General features: G+C 38.2%; 1 protein-coding gene across 10 annotated transcripts in view; it reads left to right on the top strand.

Moving 5' to 3' along the window:
* The window catches only part of PTPRM (protein tyrosine phosphatase receptor type M), a 502,188-nt gene that overhangs the window by 156,475 nt on the left and 322,944 nt on the right, over positions 1–22,769 (top strand). For all 10 annotated transcript variants that reach the window (XM_075023029.1, XM_075023027.1, XM_075023025.1 and 7 more), the window contains exons 3-5: positions 3,878–4,143; positions 15,251–15,329; positions 18,339–18,454. In XM_075023029.1, the coding sequence (XP_074879130.1) occupies positions 3,878–4,143; positions 15,251–15,329; positions 18,339–18,454 (461 nt within the window). The remainder of the gene's footprint in view (positions 1–3,877; positions 4,144–15,250; positions 15,330–18,338; positions 18,455–22,769) is intronic.

Raw genomic sequence — 22,769 nt, 5'->3', positions numbered from 1 at the left:
TTCCCTTTTCTTACCAAAAGTAAAGTAGGATTTATTCTGTTTACAGTGACATTCTTCTGTACCTTTTCACTTTCAACAAAGGAGTTAGAGACAGATTTTCAAAACAGGCTGGCTAGATTCCATTTCTTAAGCCACTGATAATTTTTCACATGGTTCAGTTGTGCAATACATATTACATTAATCAGGATGCTATAAGTTAAATAGTTCTTAAAAATATAATTCTGTCAAGGGCTGCAGGATTCTTAGCAGCACTGAATATAAAATCGGTTGGGTTGTCAGGAAGGTACTGGTTTGAAATTTTAAAATGGCTAGGAAACGGTGGACATTTCTGTATGGCATTCTTGGTGGTAAGATTTAAAAAAAACTTGCCAGTTAATTTTTAGTGAACTCATGAATGCTTTGTGTGTTGTTTTGATAACTTAGCAAATTATAACTGTTTTAAGGGGTTTACATTTTAAATTTAAATAAATGAATTGAATGGCAGGGCATGTACTAAGTGGTGGAAGGAATATTGGTTTCTTTCCTGCCTGTTTTGAGCAAAGATCCATGTGGCTAAATTCAAAATTTATTTGCTTCCTTTTTGTACCCAAATATATTTTTGTGAGTTTTATTTTTAACCGTTTATTGTATTATAAAGATGGAGAAATGTTTTATAAGTAATATAGCAGGACTGCCTCTTGTTCCAGCTGTGGGTTCATTTTTAACCCTTCAGCATCCTAATTAATCACTGAGCAACAGGATCAAAAATTCCAGTGCAGGGGAATTTCATCCTTTGGTCAACCCAAGACCAGCAACAACTTAGGAGCCATCATACTAAAGAAAGTATTGGAAAGACCAAAGACTAACTTGGTTAGTCTCCTCTGTATAAGATAAAGACAGGAGTCTTCTCCTTACTGTATCTTTGTGGAAGTAAATTTGATTCTTCCTGTATTGGAGTATTTGAAGATGTTTGTATTACAAGTCAAAAAACACATAGCACATTCTGTATGAAAATGATGTACTGTTGTGACAGGCTGAAACAGGGTTGAGCACATGTGAAAAGTAATATTAAAAAGTATTCCTTCCTGTGCTTATGCCAATAGGTTAGGAGCAAGTTTACCACCTGTTTGTTGCTCCATCTAGAATGGGTGTGTGTGTGTCCTTTTTTTCTCCTGATTATGGCCTTCTTACATTTTAGATTACTGACATACAGCAAGAAATAAAGTGTTGCAGTTGTGTGTACTGTAGATTTGAGTATGGTGTAATCAGAAACTTGTGGAAACCAGTCCTTGCATGGAAAAGCAGGTGAATCATTCCTTCTTGCCTTTCCTTCTGCTAAATTAAAAATTAAAAGTTTTCTCTAGCAGAATATGGAAAACACGTTCAGTGACTTCTACTTATATTACTAATAAGAATTTGTCGCAATACATTATAGTAACTAGCAGTCTGTAAATTAGTAGAGAGTAATGCTGTTTAGGAAGTAAAATATTCATATTCCTTTGTATCACAATTAATTTCCATTTTTGTCAACTTTATAAGCAGTTATTTTGTCTAGAATGAAAATTAATGAGAAGTTATGCTTGATAAATAATTTAAAGTAACTGCAAAACCGTATTATTGAATAGTTAAACCTATTTAAGGTAAAGGTGCAGTCTGGACCAAGGTTCTCTAAACACTTACATTCCATTTCAAGAAATTACTTAAGAGTTTGCATCCCATTGAAATTCCAAGGTATCATTACCCTTCAAAGTACAAAAAAAAAAAAAAATTAGAAGTTGTTTTCTAATAACTGTTTGAGAAATGTGTGCTTGTATTTTTATAAGAGCACTTAGGTATGCATTTATAGCATGCATTTATAGGGTGCATCTATAACATCAATTTATTGACTTTTATGGAAAACGCAAGGTTTAAATTATCTCATGTATTTTATTGATACGTTTTCTTTCCAAAGTACGCGTTGAGTTGAATTTTATTTCCTTCTATGGTATCATAGTGTATATATTAATAGAATTCTTCCCTTTGGGTTTGTTCAACCCAGAAACATGAATGTATTGAAAATCATGTTGTTTCTTCTAATATAATGTCTATACAGGCATTCAGATTCTTTAGTTGCACATCTGTTCTGTAACATGATTATTTTGAAGGTACATTTCAATGAAACACATTAATAGGTACTGAAAAACAGAGCCTAAACTGACTATCTGTTCATGTGAGGGTTGTTTGAACGTAACTTTATTTGAACTATACCTTTACATTTCTTGTTGTTTGTTGTTTAAGTTGGGACCATAGTGTAAAATTCACACATACACACACCCACCCACCCCCCATAAAGCTTACCCGTTTGCTGAGTATTTTCATTTGTTCTGTCTTTTCTTGGGTCTTGAGGCCAGGAGACAATTGTCACATTTAATCAGTTAAGGATATAGCTGGTGATTAGCTAGAGTAGGGCTAAGGAATCAAGAACATTTTAGACTTCATCTGCATGATCTACTGCATCCCACTATCTGAGCACACGTAATTCTCCTTGATTTCATTGCAACTCTTGTGGTGGGTTGGCCCTGGTTGGATGCCAGGTACCCACAAAAGCCACTCTATGACTCCCCTCCTCAGCTGGAGAGGGGAGTGAAAATACGATGAAAGGCTTGCGGGTTGAGATACAGACGGGGAGAGATCACTCAGCAATTGTTGTCACAGGCAAAACAGATGCAACCCAGGGAATTTAATTAATTGCCAATCAAATCAGAGTAGGGTAATGAGAAATAAAACCCAAACCTTAGAACAGCTTCCCCCCAGCCCTCCCTCCCCCCAGCCCTCACCCCCACTCCCGGTTCTCTCCACCTCCTCCCCCCGGCGGCGCAGGGGAACAGGGGATGGTGGTTGGGGTCAGCTCCCCACACCTGGTCTCTGCCGCTCCTTCCTCCTCAGGGGGAGGAGGACTCCGCACTCGGCCCCTGCTCCACCAGGGGGTCCCTCCCATAGGAGACAGTCCTTCACCAACTTCTCCAACCTGAGTCCTTCCCATGGGCTACAGTTCTTCATGAACTGCTCCAGCATCAGTCCCTTCTGCAGGGTCACAAGTCCTGCCAGCAAACCTGCTCCAACATGGGCTCCTCTCTCCACGGGTCCACAGGTCGTGCCAGGAGCCTGCTCCAGCACGGGCTTCCCACAGGGTCACAGCCTCCTTCGGACATCCCCCTGCTCCAGCATGGGGTCCTCCCTGGGCTGCAGGTGGATATCTGCTCCACTGTGGACCTCCCTGGGCTGCAGGGGGACAGCCTGCCTCACCCACCGTGGTCTTCATCAGAGGCTGCAGCGGAATCTCTGCTCTGGTGCCTGGAGCATCTCCTCCCCCTCCTTCACTGACCTGAGGGTCTGCAGGGCTGTTTCTCTCATATTCTCACTCTGGTGTTGCGCAGCAACTTTTTCCCCTTTCTTAAATAACGTTATCCCAGAGGCACTACTACTGTCGCTGATGGACTCGGCCTTGGCCAGTGGCGGGTCTGTCTTGGAGCATTGGCTGTAGCCCCTCTGCTACTGAAAACCTTGCCACGCAAACTCAATACCAACTCTGCATATAGAAATGCTCAGATAGTTGGGACATACAGTTGATTCTCTTCTAACATCTGTAGATTCAGTGCAGTGCAGATCACTTCAGTGGTTTTTTTGTCTCTTTCTTTCTCCAACTGTAAAATAAGGATTCTAATATTTACTAGCTTTGGAAAAGAATCTTGAAATTCTCAAAAGCAATTTGAGATTAAATACCTACCAAATACAAATTACTGTTATGTTGGTAGAAGCAAAGCAAAATGATTATTTTTTTAATGATACTTTAATTGCCGATCACCATATTAGGGAGAGGAAAATAAAATGAAACTGAACTAGTGACTTTGTTTTGCAGGTTCTTTCATGTTGGTGAATACATCTGGGAGATTTGCGGGACAGAAAGCTCACCTCCTTCTGCCCCATCTGAAAGAAAATGATACGCATTGTATTGATTTCCACTATTATGTTTCAAGCAAGAGTGGATCTAGCCCTGGCACTTTGAATATATATGTGAAAGTTAATGATGGTCCTATTGGTAACCCCATCTGGAACACATCTCTCTCTGCTACTTGGAACAGAGCAGAACTGGCAATTAGCACTTTCTGGCCCAATTTTTATCAGGTATGTTTTACTTTTTATGAATTTTTTTTTCTCATAATGGTCACCTGGTTCTTAATCATAATTTTGACTTTAAATCAAAATATCTTTTGGTATGTTTTGTTGATCTTTATCTTAATTATATTTTTGAAGATGATGCTGAATGTTTGGTTTTACATATATATGGCTATGTTTATATGTTTACATATATTTATAGAACTGTATGGAATGTATGCATGCACATATATGGTTTAAATGTGGATGAAATAATTATATTGAAACTTTTTAAATTATATTGAAATTTTGCCATGGATTTCAGTCAATGACCTCTGTTTCTCTGTAATAAATTCACTCATTCTTTCAGTTCATTAGGGATGCTGGAATTGAATGCCAGTAGATTTTATTGCGGTAGAGTCTTCAAGTTTGATTTAGATCAGCAATACTTGTTGCTTTAGAAGTAGCAAGATTCAATCCTTTGAATCCTCAGTTTGGGTCGTCAGTTTGAATGCAATATCCATTTGTTCTGTCCAGTAGTAAACATAAATATAACAGTAACTGTTGTAGGAATGGGCTTCTGATTACATTAATTTGACAGTTCCTTAGGGTGCTGCTTTTCTGTAGGAAAGTTTACAAATTAAATAGTTGTTTACTGTTATATAGTAGTTCAACAGTTTTTCTCCTTCTTCTCATGAAAATATAGTCTATGTCTCCACAAGCAAGTAATTTGGTGTAATAAAAGCAGACCAAGGCTCTTAATGAGGCTCTTCTCATCTTCATTTGCAGTTCAGGAAGTTTGGTTTGGATTTTATTTGGTCCCCTGTGCTGAACATTGTCACTGTACTTATGGTTTGAAGCTTCCTGCAGAAAAGCCGTCCCAAAGATGGGGGTTCTATGACTGCAGACCTCCCTAGGGAGTATAGTGTTGTCATTCCATAGTGTCGTTCCAGGGTGTGACAACATCTTAATTACTACATTTATGCCCTGACTACCAACATCATGTGGCAGAGCCTTGTTTCTGTTCCTGTTTAGTGTGACCGGGCTTTTGGTGCCCCATCATATTCTCATTATGAGTTTGGCAATGTCCACTGCACGGTACCCTGGGGTGTTATAGTGGACTTCTTTCTGTGGCTGTAGCAGCTGATCTGTGAGGATGTCTCAAGTGAACTGAAGCCATTCCTTTTGAACCCTTTTTCGTCTAAGGAGAAAAACAAGCTGAACAACTTCCTGGAGTCTTTTCCTCTGTGATTGTTTCCCCTACAATTGACAGAAAGTCTTGGTCCAAAAGATGAGTTTGGAGTGCCAGGACCATCTTGTCCTTGGAACACGGATACCTGGCGGTGGGTGCAATACTTGCAGTCCCAAAAGAGCACACTCTTTTTCTCTTGCCTCTGATAGTGTGTTGCTAGGTTGTGTAGGGAATATTGACAGGGTCTGCATTTGCATCCAGTGCTCTGCCCAAGGTGGCTAGGAATTGCTCCAGCTGCATCATCAGGGCTTCCTGGAGAAGATTCAGGTTAAGTTTATGGACATCTCAGCAAATTTCGCTTGGGGGACTCATGATGTGCATCCCCTATAATTGGTCGCAAGCCCAACGTGGGAATACTGGCACCTTTTCCAGAAGGGCAGGCATATTAGCAGAGTTGAGGTTCACCTCAGCATTGTGGGAGAAGCTGTGTACTACCTGCCTCTCTGGAGCATGAGGCTGTATCCTGATCAGAGTCCAAGCTTGGTTTAGCCATACCTTTACATTTCTCAGGGTGAAAGGGCAATGTGTATTTTGTTGCCTGTCAGATTTCAAGGAGTGTTTGGACAATACTCCTAGTCATATGATTTAGTTTTAGGTAGTCTGTGAGGAGCAGGGAGTTGGACTTCATAATCCTTATGGGTCCCTTCCAACTCAAGATATTCCATGATTCTATGACCTTACTGCAAGACTGTGGACCCCACGTTACCAATTTGATGCCAGTGTTCAGAATGCCCTCCAGTGATGCCAAAGAGCCTTTCTATCTTGACTGAAATAATGAGGTCCAGTCTGTGTTGTTAGCCTTGGTGGATGGTGGGAGAAGAGTAGAGCATCCCACAGATGATTTCATGGCTGAGATTGGATATAACTCTTGGTGGTTTGTAACATGGGATCTACTGGAGGGATTTGTGAGGATGCTGGGTGGTTCAGGAGTGCTATGTGGTATGTGCACATTTTGCAGACACTGGGTGGATGTATGACTGTCTTGCTCATGCCTACGTCTGGACCATAATGTCCTCATCTGGGTTTGGAGTGAATTAGTAGAGGAGCTTCTAATTTCCTGTCTTCTGAAAGGAGTCTGGTTTTTATGCAACAGAACTGCTCTGTGAACTAGCAGCCAGTAAAGACAAGGATTGCTCTTCAAAGCCTCACTGTAGCTCTGAACCAAAATGCTAATGTGGACAGGGGAATTTTAATAGAAGAAGCCTTGACTCTAACTAGTAAATTTAAGTGAAATTAACATGTTAGTAAAAATAGAGACAAGCTCTGACAGTTTTAAATGTTATTGATACTAGTAATAATCTGTGTCAGATTTCTAACAATATGATACATCTAACTGATGTCTGAGTAATATGGATATTTGGCCATAGAAATAGAAAGATAACCTTTCTAGTTCACTTACTCTTTGAGACCTGCCATCTGGACTGTTCACTTTTATTCATAGGTGGACCCTTATATGCTTGGATGGTGTGCTGCAGCTTTGCAAATTGCCGTGCATCAACTGGTATATAATAAACACCTGAGTCTGTAATGGATTCCATGTGCCCTCTTTGCCTCTAGAAATATAGAAGTTTTTACATAATCTTTCTTTCAGTGAGGAGTATAGTAAGTAATTTTCTTTGCATTTGCTGCATATAGTCTGAAATAATACCTGGTTAGGTATTGCGATTTAGCTGATGTGCCAAAATGTCTTATGATATAGTAATATCCATGGCAGTCCACGGAATCAGTGTAAAATAGTGTAATTTCACTGGTTTCACTGTAGATAAGCTAATTTATTCTTGAGGAAGCTGTCTCCATTTTGATAGCTTATGGTCAATCATCTCCATTTTGGTTGCCTCCATCCTCTCGGAAATCTTTAACGGGATTTCCTCACTTGCCTGGTGACACTTGCAGTTTCTCATTGTTTCTGAACTCTTTTCATGTGTTTTCATGCTTTTTGTTCTTCACAGTTTGTTTTGGGGAGAGGCAGGAAGTTAGCTGCAAGCAGCTGGGAGAAGGGCAGGAAGAGGAGAGAGGGTATACATGGATTGTGTGAAAATGTGCATCCAGGTTAGGTGACAGCTCAGATGACTGCATGTATGGTGGGAGAAGGCAGAGGACCTATCTGACAAGTGTCTAGCACCAGATCTGTTTCCTAAGCTGCTATTAATTTGATTCCAAAACTCCGACCTCTTTTGGCACAAATCCATGTGTTTCTCACATAACCTCCAAAATGTACAAGACTTCCTCCTAGTGATTTTCTGAGGCTGTCTGACCTTATTGAATAAAAATAAGAAAAGTCCTCTAAGAAGATTTTTAAGGAAGATAGGGCCCTTTTTAACTTTTCATGTATGAAGGTTGGTAGTTTCCTGATGAGTAATCTTCAGGAAAAGGCTCAGCATTAGTAGATGAAGGGACAAAGTAATGTAATTGTGTGATTTTCTTTATTGTGTCTTAAATCACATATCGATGTAGGCATCTGCATGTTTGTGAATGCCTTATAATTCTGTTCCATTAGTGGACACCTACAAGGTGTCTAGCTGCAAATGAAGCCAAAATGTACTACAGAACTCTGAAGACAAATTATATATGATAACATTTCAGAGTTACAATATTTATGTAATACAGGATGCTTAAAAACACAGTGGTGTTGGTCTGTTTTGCTGTTGATTCATGAAAAACGTAGGCAAAATAACTCCCACTGATGGTAGGTGACTAGAAATCAGATTGTGTAGTGTGAAGTGCATTTTATTCCAACTTCTAAAGATGTATTTGTTTAAACCATGTATTATTAACACATATATACAAAGCTTTCAAAAGATTTAATAATTAACAGTATTTTATTATTGTAACACCAGGTATCCAAGCTTGTTAATACCTTTCATGTTGGTTTTCCATTTAGAATTGACTCTTTAGAAGTAGAGTCTCTGAACAAAGTAATTAATTTCTTTTAGTGTACACTTTTCTTTTTACTAGGTAATTATTTGTGTAGGTTTCACTCCATATGAAAGCTGTACTATGTATATAAATCACAATGATAACCTGCATGTAACAACACTAATTATAATTTAATTACTGTTTATTTAAACTTAAATTGTCAAGTATTCTGGTGATTAAGGATATATTTAATTCCATAATTAATGGTCTTCTAAGTGCTACTGCTTAACATCTATCTGCCTTTGACTTTAGGGTATGTCTACATTGCGGTCCAGTTGCTGATTACAGTATAGTTGCAGTAACATAAGTTCAAGCTGCCAAACACCTTCTGGTGGTCAAAGATAACCAGTACAGTTTGTTCTTTTCTGCTGTGCCTCCTGGTCTCTGAGCTATTTGTTTCAAAGTAGCTGGGATATTTCTACAGGAGCTGGTCTTCTGTACTGTAAAATCCCTTTAGGAGTGCTCCTCTGAGGGAGCATCGGCTTCCTGTTTTTATCCATCTCCACTGGTCACAGGAGAAATTGTTTGCTCTGCTGAGCTATTGTCTACTTGGTGCATCTTAAGAGCGAGCATCATGCCATTAGAGACAGCCTGCAAACCAAACAAGGCTTTGTGTAATTACTAAGACCTTCACCCTCCTCCTTACTTGAGTAGAATTAGGATGTACACAGAAGAAGAGGATTAAATGCTATGTAGATTTCTATGGGTAGTGGTGAGCTTTTTTAGATTCTTGGGGAGCAGTCTCAGTAGGTTGAGAGGCTCTAAAATTGATGCTTTGAGATACAGGTAAGTCCTGAAATGGCTGCATGGCTGCTCCTCTAGTGAGGAGAGGGGTGGTTTTGGTTTTTTTTTTTGGGGGGTGTTATTTTTAATGTTTTGATTTTTTTCCTCATTTGGATCTTTTAACAGGAGGAAAATCTGTTATTTCAGGGTTGTTTTCTTGTTTTGTGTGTTTGGGGTGGGGGGAGTAATTTTTTTTTTTCTTATTTCCTAGGTTAGTTAATGATTCTCAGACCAATTAGTAGTATTTTAAGTGTATTTTATGTTTTTGAAGCATTGCAGTTTTAGAACTTTGCAATATGCAAAATGCCACTACTGGGTTGAGTCTGGTGAGTGGCTTCTGTTCCCCGCTCCTAACCCTGCACGCAAGCAATTTGGCACAGTACCATTGCAAGTTACGTACCATCCCCACATCAGTTTTTATATTTTTGAATTTTTTTTTTTGTACTTTGCTGGGAGTCAGGCATGGCAGCAGTGAGCTGAAACAAATCTTGATTAAATAAAACAACAAACACTGCAGTTTTAAAATCCAGAATGGAATTGAAAGGATTAAAAATAGCTTGCAGTGGAGTAATGCTACTCTCTATGTCACTGCACCTTCTTTAAACATAAATTCCTGTGAAGCTGGAATGAGAAAATGGGGTAAGAGCCTGGCAGTAATTCCTGATCTTTTTTAGTAAGGACACAAAGGAGTTACATGGTATGGCTTCACACTGAGATGAGATTAATCCTTTACCATTCTGACACTTTCCCCTGTAAATTAGGAGTTCAGGGAATAAGAAGCAGTAGATCCAACCTACCTTTTCAAATCTGGACTTACTTAAACTTTCATTTGTTTCATAACCTCCTTTGTACATGCTTTGCTTAGAGTTTGGCTCATGCAATGTGTTTAAGTCATCAGCTAGGACAGAGAGTTAAGCTTCTTGTGCAGTAAAGGTCAGGCTCACATTCTCATGCATTGTGTGTTGCATTCAACTGCAGACGTATGGTTCCTGAGCTGCGCTTTGAACTCAAAAGAAACCTTGAAATACATATTGCATTTTGAATCACAGCCCTGTGTCAGGCATCTTAAACAACTCTTCTTCATTGTGTTGGGTGATTTGGGAATAGTTATTTTGAGAAAGATGCACCAGGGCAAACCGCGTACCTAAATTTAAAAACCCCAGCAGTCTAAAAATGGTCAAGAGTAAGCAGGCCTGCACTTTTTGTCATATACACAAGGCTTTGTTATTTTCTCCCATCCCTTGTTCCTGAACCAAGAAAGCTTCTGGGCCTTCAGTAGAGAAATGTAAGACAACTGGTTTAGAAATGAAAAGAGAAGAATAAGATTTAATAAACCTTAATGTCGGGAGTTCAGTGTCGCTCACCCTTAAGAGGTTTCTTTGGAGTCTCAGGTTGGCAGCAACCACCAAAACGTTGTTAAATATGCTTCAGTGCACATGCGAGTGCTGAATGGTAGTTGTGTAGGAGTAAGAGGTGGGGAGGGAAACGGCATAAAGTGAATTCCCAGGCAGGGAGGCCTGACCACGTTTTAGGCAGCTCAAGACAATAAGCTGTGATGGGTTTCTGCAGGACCTGGAGAAGACCAGGTGAGGAACCTCCCTTCGTGTGTCTTTGATGAGGCAGCAGTCACTGTGATCATGCCCCAGTGATAAAGCAGATAGTCCTAGGATGAGCCAAAAGGGGGAGAAGAACTCAACCCACAGGGGTACAAGACAGTGCCAGTTTTACAGTGTGAAAGTGTTCCCAATGCCTTGTAAAATATAGTCAAAGGAAGGCACTCTGTGTGGTTAAGTACAGCAGGCGGAGGGGAGAGCCAGTGTGTGCTGTGGGCAGCGTGTGACACATCAACGCCTACTTACTGGGAGGGGGCAGGGGAGCAGGTTTGCAGCCTGATGTTAAGTAGCTTTTTTAATACTCCTTTTTCTTGTTTTTGCAAAATGCTATTTTTAAGTCAAGTAGAGAGTGTTTATATTAGGTAAATCTACCTTTTGACTAGAAGTGTTGTAATTTTGCAACAACAAAGGCAGGAATTTACGGAGTGAGGTTGTGTGGCAACAAAATCTGCTTATTTCTATTGTTCTTCGGAAGAGACAAGTTATCTTGAGTCACAGATTTTCAGCAGTAAGCATTTATGTTGGTGAACAGACCCCCTTTCTTTGTTCATACGTAGCAAGGGGAAGTGGCAGGAATGAAAAGCTAATTTTGCTCTTCACTGAAGCAGGGAGTATCAGGGACAGTGCAGTGCTAAGCTGCTTCTCTGGTTCCTGTTTGGCAGGCCTGCAAGGGGGAAAATGGTGTAAAACAGCTCTCAGGCCAACGTTTGCAGAGTTTTTCCTGAACAAATGAATTCAGTGTTTTAACCGGTTGTTTCCGGACTGATAAGGTGGCGGAATAATAGGCAAAAAATCCAAGGGCTGCCCAGACTGACGTTGCTGGAGTGTTGTCTCTATTTTGACTGGGGTCTTTTATGTTGCCTGCAGGTGTTGCATAAGCCAGGAGGAAAGGCAGAGTTTGGAGGTGGGAGTAAAAATGTTAACTTTTACAAGACAAGCAACTTTTCAAATGTGAAATGATGGAAAAACTAGATGTGAAATAAGTTTCTAGGTTTCATTTCTAGTGAAATTACTAGCAAAAGTGATCCAGATTTGTGAATAGTCTAGACATCCCTAATATAAGCTTTTCAATTAATAAATGAGCTACTAGAAGCGTTTCTAGTCCATTTCTGAGCACCCTCTTATAATGTGCAGCACACTTACAAGGACTTTTAGAAATGTCTCATGCATAGGATCAAATTTTTTTTTAGTGTAAAAAGGGAAAATGCTTAGTTAAGCAGATATTTTAGTCCATAATCTTCATTTATTAATTTAAATAAAACAAAATACTGTATTTGAATACAGCAGTTGATAGTATTTCACAGCCTGTGAACAGAATGGAAATTATATTACTGTACTTGGAATAGGTGTCATGTTCTTTTATATATGAAGTAAAAGGCATACCAGTGATGTCTCTGATGATGGTATGTCACTACTGGCTGTAGTGTCTCTTTCCATTTACTAAAAATTGCTTATTTTGTGTCAGAAGAGACCAAAACTTACCATCTTTAAAGTTGATATCAGCTTAGCTGTTGCTTTTGATGGAAGCATGATTAAACTGACAATATTTCAAGTTTTATTACTTTTCTTTGGAACATGCCCTCTTTAATGACAATAATTGTAATTTAATAGTATGTCCAGCTGGTAATTTCTTGATACATTGCCTAGCTTATTTGTGGTAATGACATTTTTGGTATGTCATCTAGAGATATAGCAGGATATTTTAGATCACTCATTGAGTCTTTCTCTGTTGTCATAAGCAGGTGTGATACAGTTATTTCAAGGTTGTAGTTCCTGCCTGTGAACTGAAGGAATGGGTTTGTGTTTAGACTCTACAAGGTTTTTTTTGTCTCCTAGTATATTGCAATAATGAAGTACTTAAAACCTCTCAGAGAGCTCCCCTGTTATGAGTTATAGAAATTATTTTGAGATCTTCTACTCAGGTATTGCATATGTTTTATTTTCTAGAGCTCAGGTATTTGGTTTTGCTGGAAGTCAGGTAATTCTTTGGAAAAGGCACTTTTATGCAACATTTAAAAAAAATAGTTAAATCCCCATTATCTGGCAGTAATATTTTTAGCAGAAAACTTCTGACTGGTTTGGCTGGCTGCTTCAGAGGTGTGCATGTGCTGATTCCTCTGGGGGTTTTCTAGAATTTAGCATGTTTAAAAGTGAAGAACCTGAAAAAAACTCCTCTGCTCTGCAGTGATGGGATCGTGGATCAGGTAGACCTTTCAGATCTTGTGCAGATCTTCTCCTTATACTGAGTACTCCAAAAGGGAGGTAGTTTGTTTTGTTGTTTTTTTTAAATAAGTTATATTTCAGTAAAAACGATAGAGTTAACTGTTCTCTTTCTTCTTAACAGAGAAAAGTCAAAGCCGCTAAGGAATACAGGAGAGAAATCAGTAACTGTGCCCAGCCCTCTGTGTTTTTACAGGCGGGTCTTTGCCTCCGCAGTTAGATTCAGTTAAGTCAATGACTTTCTTAGTGGCGGCATATTTCCCCTGGAGACTTTTCCACTGTTTCTGAGACCTGGCTGTCTGCTCTCTGTTCTTCACCGCTGTGTTGTAACATCCCTACATTAAGTGCAGGTTCCTGGGTCTGTGCCATGGTTCTCATGACCTACAGTCTTTCAGATCTTCTCTGTTTTGAATAGGCTTGGTAGCTCTTCAGGAAATGGAGCAGTGTCCTCCTTCTTCCAAGGGCACCAGCATAACCATTTTTTTCAGAGAACATAGCACAAACTGAGAACATACAACTGTTTGTCATATATGTTAATTGAGAGAAATGCTTGTTCTTTTTTCAAAGTTCAGTGAGTGAAAACAGGACCTGCATTCTGGGTCTTGCACTGCCATCAAAACTTAGGGTTACTATGTGCCCATCATCTCTCTCTCTGTATTTGCATTTCAAGGCTGTTAAGATGAGGGTAAGAATGATCATGGTTGGAAAAGCTCGTTCAGGTCTTTGAGTGCAAGTTATTCTTTAAGAGCTTCTGCTTTTTTCTTCTTTAAGAACTTCTGCTTCCCAAGATAGTTCCCAAGACCAGTTCCACCAGGAGATTTTCTTCTTTGTAGGCCAGTCCTTACCTGGTTCACTCTGTTGCTGTGGATCAGCAATATCAACTTTAAGTGCCATCAGAGTGCCATCGGGCATTTAGAAGGCCACAGGCTGGGTCTTGTGACTAAGCAATCCTTTTATTGCAGATCTTGTTTCTGCAAAATTTGTTTCATGGCTTTCGGGCTTTCCTCATTGCGATGTTGTGTTTTCTTGTTGCTGCCTGGTTCATCTAGGGGCAACGTTAGCACTGTAGGTTGAAATTTTTGTGTAGACAGGAGGCAGAACTAGAATGACAAATATTTTTTTCCTTGCCAGCCATGTGGAGTAAAAGCCGTATTTATGGCAATTTCACTCCAGTGAGATTGGGAGGGAGAAATGGACAGAGTTTAGGAAGATGATATCTGGGAGAGAAGAATAGGATTGGTGTCCACAGATAGGGCAATGAGAAAGATGGGAGAAGGCAGAGGCAAGAGGTGGTGAAGAATTTGCTTACCTCAAGGTTTGTTTTAAAATCAGAATTGGTGCTCTGCCAATGTTTATTCAGGACCAGGTAGCTGTGATATAATATTACAGGACTGTATGTTATCCTTGTGACATGTTTGCATTCTCTATCATTCTCTTTCTACTGAAATAATTGCAGTAAAGGATATGGTATGTGGTGTCCTTCTGTACCCATTCCAAGGTCAGGTACAGCATATGCGTGAAAAACAGTTTCTAAAGTTTGTCTTCTTCAGTGTACATCCTGAGGCTAGTTACAAGAGACAATTAGAGTTAACTTTCCAAGCAAAAGGAAAGTATTAAAAAGAAATAAAATCACAACCTGGATTTGAGCATGAACTTCTTGAGCATTGGTTTGGAAATTACCTGCTAATGTTACTAGCATATTTTCTACTATTCCACATAAACATTCTTGGGATGTTCAAAGCTAAGGCTGCCAAAGTTTGGAGAGGTTTACTTTTGAGTGTACTTAATTCAAATGACAAGAATGGTCCATTTATTTTGTGACCTGTTTATAGCCATTAAACAAACCGTAGCAAATGGATCTGCTTTACTTAATTCACTGCATTTGGTGGAAGATTAAGAGCGTGGAAAATACATTCATGAAAATAGGTATGTTTGTGTCTGATACTGTGCAAATCTTTGTATACTGCAGAACTGTAATTTTTTAAATAAAATTAGGAGTTCACTCTGCAAGACAAAGAATTGAAAATAAAATACAAATCTTAATACTTAAGATGATTATTAGGTAACTACTTTGGCAGACTAAATATTGGGGGAATTTGGTTATTTTTCATTGTGACCTATATATGATCACACTTGTAAATCTCCAAAAATAGTATAAACATGAAAAAATGTGATTTATGTTCTGGTCAATTTTAATGAAAAGAATAACACATTTTGAGGTTTTGTTGATTGTATTTTGTTTTCAAGGTGCTCTTAACATGTTAAAAGAGTTGATGTATTTTTCCGTAACAAAATATTTTTATATTCTCTGTGTTACAAAGCTGCTAACTGAAATTCTATTTTTGCTTCTCAGGTTGTTTTTGAAGTGGTCACTTCAGGTCACCCAGGATATGTGGCTATTGATGAAGTGAAAGTTTTAGGACATCCATGTAGTAAGTACCTATCTGCCATTTTAAAGCCAGCCCCCTAAAATGAATGTGCCACTATGCTTCAATAAATGTGGAGCAAAAGATAAGGAAAATGTCAGAAAACAATGTCACTGCTATAAATACAGGCTGAGTATGTACAAAGTGTTGCTAGCATTTCAGCACCATACATTATTGGCTTTAGAGACATCTCTTATATGCACGTTGTGTACAGCGCTTGGCATGAGCCGCAGACCCTAACTGGGCCATCTAACAACTCCTTCAGAACAAGTCATCAAGATTTGTTGACCAGTTTTCTGTCTGCATCAAAAATTCAGTGCAGCCACAAGCTGAGACGTTAGTGAGAGCAGATGAACACCACAAGAGCTGAATATGTATGATTATTTTTTCCAAGGCTTAGAAGGAAGAAAACTCAGTTGGCTAAGGGCTGAGGCTTTGCTAAGCAAGGTTACTTAGGGTACTTCCCAAGGTTCATGGCTCAATTTCTGCACTGTTTTCCTTCCTTATGTTTCAGATATGTTTCCTTATCCCATTATTAAGGATATGTAAAACTTTCCTATCCTAAGTTCTTTCAAAACTGATGTCAAAACAAAACCTTGTAAATTAAAGCTTTAATATAGTAATCCAGTTGTAATTGAACAGGCTACTTAAATAAACGATAATTTCACCTATTTGCTATTTGTTAAATAAGGTGTATTAAGATCATATGTGGAATTGTAGGTTGTGATCTTATTGACCAAATGACTGAGTGGGGAAAAAGACACCAACTTCTGTGTAACTGTTCACCTTCCTCTTATACCACATTGTGCTTGTGTGCATTCTTTTTGGCTTATAAGAGCTGCGATTTAAGATAAAAAGTGGTTTATCGGTTAGTACTGGAGAACCTCATAAAAATGGTTTTAGTGTTAGTGGCAAGAAGACACAGACATTTCTTCAAATACAGAGACAGTTATGCAGAATCAGCAGCTGTTACTTCTGAATCACTTAGTTCTAATAAACACAGCAGGCTCTCATGTTGTTACACAGTATTTGTGCTTCTGCATTTTGAATTTATATCTTTGGTTCAGGTAGGACAAGTCTAAAGCAGCATTTTATCAGCTTACTAATTTTTCTTACACAGATTTTGAGAGGTTTGATCTGTGCACTTATACCAATCAATTCTCAAAACCTGCAAGTAGCTCTTCTTAATGTGGAGACTGAGTTACACCCCTATAGCGCAGAGTTCTAATGTGACAGTGTTGAAATGCAAAAGCTTTAATGAAAAGTTCTTTGATGAAGTAATTAGAATGGTAGAAACTGAGATATCAAACCGGTTACATTGTCTACAAAAAATGGAAAAAGTGTGAAAGTTGGAATAGAACTACTGTGTGTCTAAAATTTTGCAAGACTCATAATGCTATTCTTTCTGTATATTGCCAGAAAAAATACTTTTGGAATGATTAACTCTTTAAACAAAAATTTAAATGGGAAGAATATTTGCTAGGCAGTTGTCTGGGTAGTATGGACAGAGACCAAGCAGAAGGAAAGTTGTAAGCATGTAGAACTGAAAGTGATGGATTGGGGGGGGGGGAGGAGAGGGGGGGGGATTTTTCTAGTTTGTGTGTGTGTGTGTGTTTGCTTTTAAAACCTGATGCCCCTCTCCACTTAGGCCATACCTGACAATTCAGACAGGCTAGTTTTCCAGAGTTAAAGAAGACTGAGAAAAAAAAACAACAAATAAAAGCAATGTAAAAAAAAAAAGTCACTGAGAAATGGGGAACTTACTGAAGAATTTAACTTGATAGTCAGACATGAATAGTTTGATAGACAGACAAGAGGATGACTTTGGCCTAAAGTCTGTCTGTCCTTATTGCGAAGTGTTTAAGAAAAAAAGTAGTATGGCTAATAAATTTGCTGTAAGGACAGCTATCATTAAAAGATTTTCTTCCGTAGTTAGATATTAATTTGGGCTATTTTATTCCATCTCCTCCTTCTTATACTGCCTTGCACTGGATATTAAGTAACCTTTTCTTGAATTCTGGTAGCTGACTATTTATAAATTCCTTAAAACTGCAATTTCTCCCAGTGAATTTCTCCCATTTAAGAAAATGGTATCAACAGTTTAAATGGTTGCGATGCTGCTAGAAAATGTACGTTTAGTTTGCCAGTTTATTGCTAGTACTAACATTTCCATGTCTGAAAGCAATGTTTAGATCCTGGCTTATCTGCTTGTATAGACAGTGCAAAAAGTCCCCTTGTCTGCAGCAGGATTTGAATGGCTGGGGAATACTGCCTCTTCAAGGATAAGCTTCTGTATCAAATTTGTATGTTTTTCTGTGTCATGTGGTTGATTTTTTTCAGTAAAACAAAAATGCACATGCTATCTTTCCTCCTTCAGTGGGCAAAGTTCTTGTTTGAATACCTATTTCATTTGTTAGATTATTTGTAGCAATATTACTTCAATTTATACTGGGAGTGTTTTCTCTTTCTAAATGAAAAATAAAGGTTGGTATGGAGAATGCATTGTGGTTTGGCTTTTTCTGCAGTGTTGTTGAAGAGAATTGTATTTAAAGAATACAGCTGTAGTTGGTGAGAAGTGTTACGTTAGTATTTTAGCCATTTGGAATGCTACATTTCTAAGGCATCTCCTCTATAGACAGTGTACCTGGTTAAAAAAAAAAAGAAAAAAGATGTTCCCTGACAACATCACTCAACTTCTTACTGTTTTGTCTAGTTGGTAGTGTAAGTATCTAATAGGTTTTTGTTCAAAACATAATTAGTTTCCAATATGATCTTTATTAATAGAGTGTTATTGCAAGAGGTATACTGAGCTAAGATAATTTACACAGCAGGAACAATTAAATAGCACCCTTCTCTTCTGTTCTTTCCCTGGTATGGAAGTAAACCAACCTAAAATCTAATGTGTAGTCAGTGATTTGAACCTTTTAAAGCAGGGCTATTTCATTTGCTTGGTGTATTATTCATAGTTAGTACTTCCGTGTTGCATAACTTCAATACTTTTTCTTCTTCCAACAGCAAAAACTCCCCATTTCTTGCGTCTTCAGAGTGTGGAAGTCAATGCAGGACAATTTGCTACTTTTCAATGCACTGCCAATGGTGGAACAGACTCAGGTGACAGACTCTGGTTACAGGTAATTTCTTTATTTCGTAATGCTCTGAGATCTGGGGGGAGGGGAGTTCATACTCTGAAAAGAATGTAAAACATGAACAATAATAGGGCTGTCCAATTCATCGATATTAGATTTTAGAGCACCTTTGAACTGCTGCATAGTAGGCATTCTGTTGTAGAAAATGATACCGGAAGATTTTCCTCCCTTGTTTCTATGGGATGCCTTCTTAAAAATAAAGGTACTGGTTTTTGTTACATGTGGCTGTCATGAGTAAAGGCTAAATCCCCAAGGAAGAGCACATGACTTTCTTATAATGTCTATGCTGACTAACTGCAACATTACGCATAATAATTTTCTTGGCTTACCTCTGTTTCTGTTTAGTATTTTCGGCTGAAATTGCATTCTTACTTTTTAAGTCTGGAGAACACCAGGATGACCATCAAATCTGACCTTCTGTATTATAGAGCCAAAGAATCTTAGCTATATTAATTGAATCCATAATTTTTTACTTATTCAGTAATATAGCTTCTAGATAGGTGTCAGATCTTGATTTAAAGACTGTCTCCAACTTGTTTTCTTTCAGTAAACACAGTATCCCCTTATCCATATATGTAACCTTGTATCAAAAACATGCATCTTCCTTGATCTCTTTAGTAATGGGGGTGCAAGTTTAACTGTCTTGCTGCCATCATTCCAGATTTGTCTGTTCTCTACAGCAAACAATAGTCTATGTTTGGACTTAACATTTGGGATATACCAACCTCCAGATCACTATGCTTTCCATACGTGAAAAACAACCTGCTAGGACTGGGTCTGTGAGAAGGAAATAAGGGTGCCTAAGGAGATCAGTCAGATGAAACTGCAGTATGTGGAGAAGGAGGGATAGGAGACTTTTACTATAGTTTTCCTTTCACATTGCACTTGGTGCAAAATTTCATCAAGCATCTTGGAAATGATTCATTTAAGTGTGACAGGTTAAACAGCTGAGTAGTTATAAGAAAACTGGTGCACAAACAAGTAAGTAAAACCACTTGAAAAGCAAAGACTCGTATTTATCTCTATATGAATGATGAACTGTTGTGTCTATCCAGAAGGAGCCAGATCAAATACAGCAGAAGGGAATGGAAATCTCCTTTGTTTTTATTTGGGTTTGCATGGGTATTTTCAAACTCTGTGCCGATATAAGGCTGATATTTCTCTAACGCTCCAGCCCTTTAAAGACAGTATTACAGTGTTGAATTGGTAGAATTAGACTCCTGTCTTTCCTAAGCCACTGAAATTTTTTGAGAGAATGGTTTTTCCAGTCATGGAAAGAGTTTAGCACATACTGGAAAATAATAGGTTGCTGTTTCATCAGTGATGACCTTTCTAGAACCTTTGAACTCTTGCATAATGCTGTTGTATAAAATTGAAGGTAGAATTCAATATAGGGAAATCCTGATTCCATTTCCATAGATTTCAGGACAGTATAATTTCAGCTTTAACTTTTTTTCACAGAATTTAGGGGACACATGAATTCTTTGCAAGGCTGGAATGTAATTTATTTATTTTAGAAAATAAATATCCGTCTAGATTTTATGAAATATAAAATTGCTCTTCTTAACAGCAGTAGCAATTCCAGAATATTTGCTGAGCTTGGTTAAGTGATTCTTTGTTTATACATGATTATGAGATCTTTTTTTCCTCTATGTGAAGGATAAGAAAGTAGTGACAGATTGAGTTTTTGAGGAATTTTGTCTTCCTGCAGGGCCACTGTTTGTTTATCCTGCCCGTGCAACTACAGGTCCCTCTGGTAATCAGTCCAAGGTTGTGCAAATTCTAGGTGTGCCTTTGTGAAAGAACATTTTTAAAGTTGACAAGACTCCTGGATAGCTTGGATTTATTTTTGTACTTGTTTGCCAGTTTCCACAGATGTCTGCTGCAACTTACAGTAGGACCTATCAGACAGCTCCATGTGTGGGATGTTGCAAATCAAGGCTGTGAGATACAGTTTCCCAACAGGATTAGCTATATTTTACTGCACTAGGTCACTATGGGGTAACAGATCCCCAGACCTTGCAGTTCGCCGTCAATCAGCTGAGACCGTCTGGTTTCATGGTGTGATATTGAGGAATTTTGTATATCTCATGACACTGCCACGGGATCATGAGTACAATGCAGCTATCTGTAATAGCTGTCAGAAAACATGGTATCTTCTACATCATAGGACTGGTTAAATGGATGTTAAAGATGCTTTCATTCCTGGTAATAGTAGAACCAATATTCAACTACAAAATATCTTAATAAAAGACATTCGTATGTGCACTAGAGCCAGAATAAAATGATCACCATTCTCTGGAGATATTTGTGCTAGCACTCAGGTAATAGGGATTCAGGTTTTAGTGGTACTACAAATGGGTCATGCAATCTCTGTGATATGCCTAGCTTGTCCACCAGTAATATTAAGCCCTTTCTGCCATCCTTTTGGCGGCTTGTTTCCTTAAATTAATAAAACCTTAAGGGCAAACCATAGTAAATAAATAAATAAATACAGGTATGTGATTTTATCAGGGGCTTCTCAGCATTTCTGCCATGTAAGTCATTTCAGGAGGCCTAATCTGTTTGGATTTGGTGATTCCAGAATATCGTGAGATAATTTGCTCCCAATGATTTCCAGTACCTGTCATTTTTTTTTCAGATTCATGTTGTTAGTCTGGAGTACAGGTAAATTGCCAGGGTGAAATCAGTGACATTTCTGTCTGTTTCCAGTAGTGGCAGGATTTTACTCCTGTACTTCATTCTCTTTTATATAGTACCTTTCAACTTGTATGCAGCAGAATACTTCAAGTTTAGTAGTACACATATTTTTGGTGAACAAATAGTTTTCTTTTTACAGTCTGTTAGACTGTGAGGGATATATGTTCCTTAAAACAAATAAATAATTGTAACTTGGTTGGTTATTTTGGTATCCTTGTCTTTGCTGAGTAGTTGTTGGAAACAGCATAGATGTTCTTAGTTTAATAATACCCAGGCCTTGAAGCAGTCCTAAGTGAAATCATATTTTATTTCCCTCCTTGTTTTTTTGTTGTTTTTTTTTTTTTTTTCTTTTCAAGCCTATCCCACTCTTGTTCCCTATGGAATATGAAGTCTGTTAATTTATGGAGTATTATGAAAGTTTTTGCAATTAAAAGGGTGATGGGGGAACCACAATTCATAGGTTAGCTGCCCAAATTAGACCACTGAGCCATGAAATTTGTTTCATGATGCTGTGATCAGTATTTGCCCTTTCAGAAAAGGGAAGACAGAAAGCTGTTTACCTATTCCATAGTGCAGTGCTTTGCAAGAAAAACATTTTTCCTGATCCTGCTAGGCAGCCATGCACTCTAGTGCATGAACTATGATTGCAAGCTTGTGAGATAATTTGCCAACAACTTGTGGGTTTTTTCAGTGATGTCATTGCAAGTTAAAGTCAAACAAAAGGACTCAAGAATACAACACAGCCTCATAAAAGCTTGTTTTTGTTGTTTTAATTAGTGTCCAATTAATAAGGTCACTGGGTAGATTGTATGTTTATGAACTCATGTCCCCATTAGCTTATGTTCTAAACATAAACATACCTTAAAAAGAAATCTGATGACACTGATGAAGGAATGATAATTAACAGATGTGTCCCATCTGCTTATATTTTCTTTATCACATCTGTGGACAGCACAGGTTATTGTCAGTATGGGATGACTCTTTCTTTTCCATTGAATGATTGAACAAAAATGCCATTCCTGTGCTCTATCCTGTGTTCCCACTGTAAGGACTGTAGCAATTGCTGTAATTTTTTTTTTAATTAAACAAATTCCCTTTGAAACTACAAGCTCCAGGAGTTGGTAAGATAAAGCACTAGGCACTAAAGGAGCTGGGAATCCCAAGGAATGGAAATAGACTTCAGAAAAAATCCCAAACATTTGTAGGTGGGAGCCAAAGTTAGAATTTGGAAAGAAATTAACATGTGGAACACAGAACAGTTAATGGTCAAGTGAAAGCAGCTGAGACAATGTCTTCTGAAACACTTGTGCTAGTATTAGCATTTAGTAAACTGGCACAAGAAACACAAATCTGTATTATAGGAGAAAGAGGGTAAAATTCTTTTATGGAAGTAACCTTCTTTTGATGCAGCCTAGAGCATTGAAAAAGAAAACATTTTGCTTTCCACCAACACGTTTGAGCCAGGAGTCTAAATTGTAGCTTGCAAACTAGAAGGAAGTTTAGAAAAATAAAGATTTACTTAAAAACAGGTAAATTTGTTCCACTGCGAGCCCAAGGTATACACATACATAGATTTTCTTCTCTGCAAGCGTTATGAAGT

Source organism: Buteo buteo, chromosome 3 (assembly GCF_964188355.1).
Source record: "Buteo buteo chromosome 3, bButBut1.hap1.1, whole genome shotgun sequence".
NCBI classification, from domain to species: Eukaryota; Metazoa; Chordata; class Aves; order Accipitriformes; family Accipitridae; genus Buteo; species Buteo buteo.
This window is presented reverse-complemented; position numbering and strand designations above follow the sequence as displayed.